This window comes from Poecilia latipinna, unplaced genomic scaffold (genome assembly GCF_001443285.1).
Source record: "Poecilia latipinna isolate Pla-1442-1.1 unplaced genomic scaffold, P_latipinna-1.0 Scaffold475, whole genome shotgun sequence".
NCBI classification, from domain to species: Eukaryota; Metazoa; Chordata; class Actinopteri; order Cyprinodontiformes; family Poeciliidae; genus Poecilia; species Poecilia latipinna.
In genome coordinates this window covers 315,403-321,266 of record NW_015113091.1, presented here as the reverse complement: position 1 = coordinate 321,266, position 5,864 = coordinate 315,403, and the positions used below count along the sequence as shown (strand labels likewise).

Genomic DNA, 5,864 nt, shown 5'->3' with positions numbered 1-5,864 from the left:
CGCAGAAGAGAACTGGCTGACGCAGGTGGAAAAGGATAATGTAAGTTTTGATTATTATTTTAGAGACCTCTGTTGCTGAGGTTGCTTCTGACGTATGCCTTTGTTCGGCCTGCGGCTGTGACGTCACAATTCGCCTATGATCTCATGACTTGAACAGTCCCCTCTGTTGGTCAGTTTGGATCATTTCAGTCCAGGAGCCACTTGTTGTTGGTTGTTTGTTCCAAGAAGAGAAATAAATCAAATCCAAAATGTCTTTCGATGATGTAGAGATGGTGAATGTACTGAGACAGAACCTGGTCTACGGTCCTCCTGGGAAAAAAGACAAGATCAACACCATGGTGTGTGTTATGATTATCAGGACTCTTAGAAACTGCGACATGAACGCCAAACGCATCCTCTCAGAGAGCTGCATGGCGAAGATGAAGAAGCGTCTGAAGAAGCTGATGATTTCCACTGGGGACCCAGACGGAGTTCTGGTCATCATCACCAAAGACAACTTATCGGACATCGTGACAACCGTTTCTGAAACTCTGCACCAGCGGTTCGGCTCGTCTGAAAACATGGTGAAGGCGGCGATGAGGAGAGACGAGGAGTTTGACGAGGCGCTCATTGAAGCTCTGGCAGAGCAGCTTGGAGTGAGAATCCCGGACTGCCACAGACACGATGCCAGCCCAGACCACGAGTCCGATTCCCCGTCTCCGGGATCCAGGCCGACAGCAGACAGCGGCGTCATCTTCTGCTGTCTGCTCCTGAGAAATATGATCAACGTCCCCGAGGAGCTTTACGAGTTCTTCCCGTCAGATGTTCGGAAAATGATGGTGAGCCGTCTGTGCGGGTTGATGGTCCAACAGAACCAGATGACTGCTTCCCAACTCGAGCTGCAGCCAGAAAACCTGAAGCGCATCGCTGCGGCCATTTCCAAGGAAATCCACGAGGCTTTCGGGTCAATCCAGAAACTTTTTAAAGTCGCTCTGCTTGCAAGAAACAGTTTCGACGTCTTGCTTCTGGATTACCTTGAAACCAGAATGAACATCACAAGGAAACCCGAGAACACTCTGGCCCGGATGTTTGGAGCCTTCGACCGGGACCTGGAGAACATCTCCAGGTGGTTCCACCGGCTGCGGACTTCTCGCTATGCAGGCCTGTTCTGGTAAAGAACTGAAAACCTCCCGAACAAAATGATGGTTTCTGTCTCATTCCATCCAAAACAGATTCTCATTTCAACTACAGACAGCGATCTGTTAGGGGAATCCATTTTTAAATGTCTTTGAAACGAAACAGTTTCCTGCTTCCATAAAAACTGAGCGGCTCGGTGTTGGAACTAAACCTTCTGGTTTCAATCCCAGCCGATTGTTTCTACTCTTTTCTTTCTGGGTTTTCTCCGGGTAATCCGGGTTTTCCCTCTTAATCCAAAACCACAGACTCACTGCTCTCTAAATTATAAAAATAAATCTCTTCAAGATAAAATACAACTTGAGGGAGATTTAGTCCAATGGTTGGATTTTACACTTTTATTGATTTCTCTAAAGCACTTTCTGCTTCTTTCCTTTCTGAAAAACTCATCCGTGTTTCAAAGCCAGCCAATTATTTCTACTCTTTCTACTTTAGGCATAAAAAATATATATAAAATAACCAAGAAAAATTATTAGTAAACAAAAAATAAAAATATATGGGGCTGTCTGTGTATAGCTATTAACATTATTTTCTATGTTGTTAAATATCTATAGAGATTTCTATGTAAATATATATCATTTATTTATCTATGTAGCTATGTGATGGCTGTGTTCTTCTTTTACTTTATGATTTATTTTATTTTACTTCTTTGTTTTTATATATGGTACAGATTACCTTTTCTCTTGAAAGAAAGATTTTCTTCCTCTATCTAGTTATCTATGTAGCTAACTAGCTAGCTAAGTAGCTACATATCTACATAACTATCTATGTATCTGAGGTCTATCCAGCTGCGTAGCTATATTTATGTAGTTGTATATCTATGCAGTACAGTGAGATTTTCCTCATCACTGGTGTCATTTATTTGTTACTCAGTGAATAATATTATGTGTCATGTTTATTTTTATCTTTATCTCTTTTGTCTGTAATAAATGATGATGATATATTGCTACACAAATATCTATGTAGGTAAATGTCTATATATCTATCAGCTATCTATGTAGCTATGGTTGTAGCCGTCTATGTAGTTATCGAGCTATCTAAAAAGCTATCTAGCTATTTCGTAATGTGCATCTCGCTACCTACAAAGCTCACAACCTTTGTAGGTAGCTAACAATTTATATAGCCACCTACTTGTTTATGTAGCTATCCTGCTATCTATATAGCTTTCTAGCTATCTATGCAGATATTTGTCTAGCGATGTATGTGCTAGCTGTTTCTATCGCTATCTCTGTAGCAATCTATGCAGCTTTTTAGCTAGCTATGAAGCTATGTAGATATTTATATAGATGTTTAGCTATCAAGCTATTCATGTAGCATCCATCCATCCATCCATCCATCCATCCATCCATCCATCCATCCATCCATCCATCCAGGTAGATAGGTACCCATATAGCTGTGTATTTATGTAATTATCTAGTTTTTCTTATGCTTAATTTGGGTTATTTGTTTATTAGGTCTTTTTCCTATTTAAAATACAATAATTTACCCATAAGGTTAGAACTTTTCTGCCTAATTACATAATTGGTAAATATTAAATTTGATGTTATGATCAGTTACTCAATACTCTTGAGAATTTCTTGGATAGTTACTTTTGATTTTTACTTGAATGAAATGATATGAAAGCGGTGATGTTCCTCTGTGTGGTTCTGTTTTTACTTGTGATTCTGTGCTGATTGTTGTCATGTTGTTAATTATTGTCTGTAATGTCTTTCCATATTCTGGTGTTGTTAAGATCTTTCCATAGCGGTTCATTCCTTTGTGTTGGATAATTAAAGTGTGTTTTTAAATAAAAGTACTAGGAAACTCTGTGGTCTGACTGTAGTTCCGTGGCTGACAGGAGGGGGGCGCTGCAGGTCACTGTCAACTCAGCACTCTGCTGCCCAAAGATATGCCTTTATTAAACAGCAAGAGAGAAAATAGTTTGAAACATTGAAAATAGCTGAAGTTAGATCCAGTTTAAGAGCAGAGAGCAGATTTCAAAGTAAAGCTCATCAAAGAGAAGCAGGAAAGAGGAAGAGGAAGAGGAGGAGGAGGAGGAGGAGGAAGGCTGCCGATATTCAGCTGTCTGGAAAAGCCTCGGTCAGTTGGCCGCTGGCGGGCTGAGAGAAGCGGTTAAATTTAGAGCAGAGTCACCGCTGATGACCTCAACCAGCCGCCGTGAGTTCGACAGGACGTCCTGAGGTCCAGAAAGTACCGGGCTGGACCCCGCGGAGCTGCTCCACCTCCACCTGTCTGAGGCGGGACCGCAGTCCGGACTGAATACACCAGGCGCCCGGCGGTTCCGAAGGTTTGGGTCGACAGAGGGCAGAACAGGTGAGTGGTTCTGGTGGTTCTGGAGCGGCTGAAGGTATTAATTATTGATCAGCTGCAGTTTTAGTTTTAAACTGGTTCCCAGTCCTGATCTTCATGTACCAGTCCTCCCAGTTTAAATCTCCCCGGTCTGCTAAACTTTACCTGATTCTCCCAGTCAGTGCTGGTTCGGTGTGGCTCTGCGCCTAGGGTGCCGTTCCATCAGGGGGCGCGCGGCTGTGACGTCACAGAGAGTGTGGCTTCAGTCCAAAATGAGTAACTGCAGCAGGTTCTACTGACCCGAACCGGTTCTGTAGAACCCAGTTAGAACTGGATGGAATCATCAGACACATTTTATACTGTTCTGGGATAAAATTAATAATATTTACAGTTTCTATTAACTGACTGACATTATTATTATTATTATTATTATTATTATATCTCACCTGCAACGTTAGCTGGAGAGGCACCAGAACCTCCCGACCCACTCGGGGACCAGCGTGTTAGAAAATGACTGGATGGATTATTAGTATTATTATTATTATTATTATTATTATTATTATTATATTAGTCAGCTCTGCTTCTGTCTCCTTATTATCTGGTTGAACTAACAGTACCGGACCGGTTCTGGTTTGGTTCTGGTTCATTCTTTTAGCAGAACAACAGAAGTGATGAGAAGTTCTGTAAGGAAAACTAACAGAACCAATCGGATCCAAACAGCGGGTGGAACCAGAACCCTGCTGGACCGGATCAGATCAGAGAGGTTTTGCTTTCCCGGCCCCAGCCTCCTCCCAGAGGGTTTCCACGGTTACGCTGGACCCGTCCAGAACCCGGCCTGCTGATAAACACCATGAGATCACCGCTCTAATTCGGCACCGTCGCCCCGCTGTTTGGGTCACAACAGCTGGTTGCCATGGCAGCAGGCTCAGTGTCTGTCACCCGGCGGGTCCAGACGGATCGCTGTGGGAGTGATGAAGACGAAGTCCGGATTCTTCCTCAGCTCTGGCTGATGTCCCAGTTAAATCATGGAAATTTATCAGCTTCCTGACACATTTAAAGGGCCAGTGTCGTTACAAATGGATGTTTTCTGATTTTGCCTTGATTTTTTTCATGTTTGAGAAATCTTTAATCTCCATGGCAACCATTCAGCTTCTAAACACCAGGGTGGACCTAGCCCCGCCCTCTTGGGTCCTTCAGACTAGCCTGCAGCAATTAGCAACCAGCTGCTGAGCTCATTAAAGGAGCTGCTGCTCAGAGCAATGCTGGTGAAAACGTTAAAGGGTTAATAGAGGAGCCATGTTGGGACGACTTCCTGGAGGCGGAGCTTCAGAAAGGGCAGAAGCTTCTTAAAGAGACACAGACACAAATTGAAAATGTTAAATCAGGAAGTGAAATGTCTTTCAAATCATGTTTGATATGATACTGGCCCTTTAAGAGGTTCAAAGGTCACCATCAGCTCAGGCCTCTTCCTCTTCTGTTGTTTCCTTTCATAACTTTTACAGACAGAACTAGTTGGCACGGCAACGGGCCTCCAGGTTGCGATGGGTGAACCTAGAAGGTCAGAGGTCATGATTTCATTGACCTCTGACCTTCTAGGTTCACCCATCGCAATGAGCTCTGGGTCACAGAATGAGATTAGACCGACGGAGGTTCCAGGTCCGAACATCTTCCTCCTCCTCTTCCTCGGTCCTGGAGGGAAGTGAACTTATGTTGAAGGCCATGACTCCTCTGAACGCCAGACGGACCGGTTCTGTTCTGTCAGAGCGGTTCTGTTCTGCCGGACCGGGCCTGGGAAAGTTCCCGGATCCCCAGGGAGCGGCGTTCTCACCGACCCGGCGTTGGCTCCTGGCCGTCCAGCTGGATCCGTGTGAAGCTCCGGGTTTCTTCTTCTCCCACCAACAGCTGGAGCAGCAGCTGCAGGATCCGAGGCTGAGAGGCGACTTGTTGGTCCGGAAGGTCCGGTCGGTTCCTCCGACTCGGGTTCCTTACAGTCAGAAATGAACGGGAACAATCCGAGTTATTCCGCCGACAGGAAACCATGTTTTTGTTCCAACAGGATTTATGAAACAAGCAGCAAACATCATCAACACTCATTTATTGTTCTTCATTGTTTTGTTATCGCTGTGAGCCCAGCTACATCATCCATCTGGAAAGAGGTTAAACCAGTTCAGACTGGGAGGACCTGGACTTCAGTCCACTGGTTTTAACTGGTCCCAGTGCAAAAAGAAGAATTTTAATTTTTGCATTAAACATAAAAAACTAAAGATAAGAAACAAATAAATCCTAGTAGGGCATATTTTGCGTTAACTGCAGTTTGTTTAATTTCAAGGCGTTGGGCTCCTAGCAGCAGTTAGCTCTGGTTCCCAGTGCTAACTGGGAGCCTAACTGGTCTGGTGTTTCTC

General features: G+C 44.1%; 1 protein-coding gene across 1 annotated transcript in view; it reads left to right on the top strand.

Annotated features, from left to right (window-relative positions):
• The first annotated feature begins 248 nt into the window (after positions 1–248).
• filip1b (filamin A interacting protein 1b) overlaps positions 249–5,864 on the top strand; it is a 16,475-nt gene continuing 10,859 nt past the window's right edge. Inside the window, exons 1-2 of the mRNA XM_015039519.1 lie at positions 249–1,150; positions 3,011–3,026. Coding sequence (XP_014895005.1) covers positions 249–1,150; positions 3,011–3,026 — 918 coding nt within the window. The remainder of the gene's footprint in view (positions 1,151–3,010; positions 3,027–5,864) is intronic.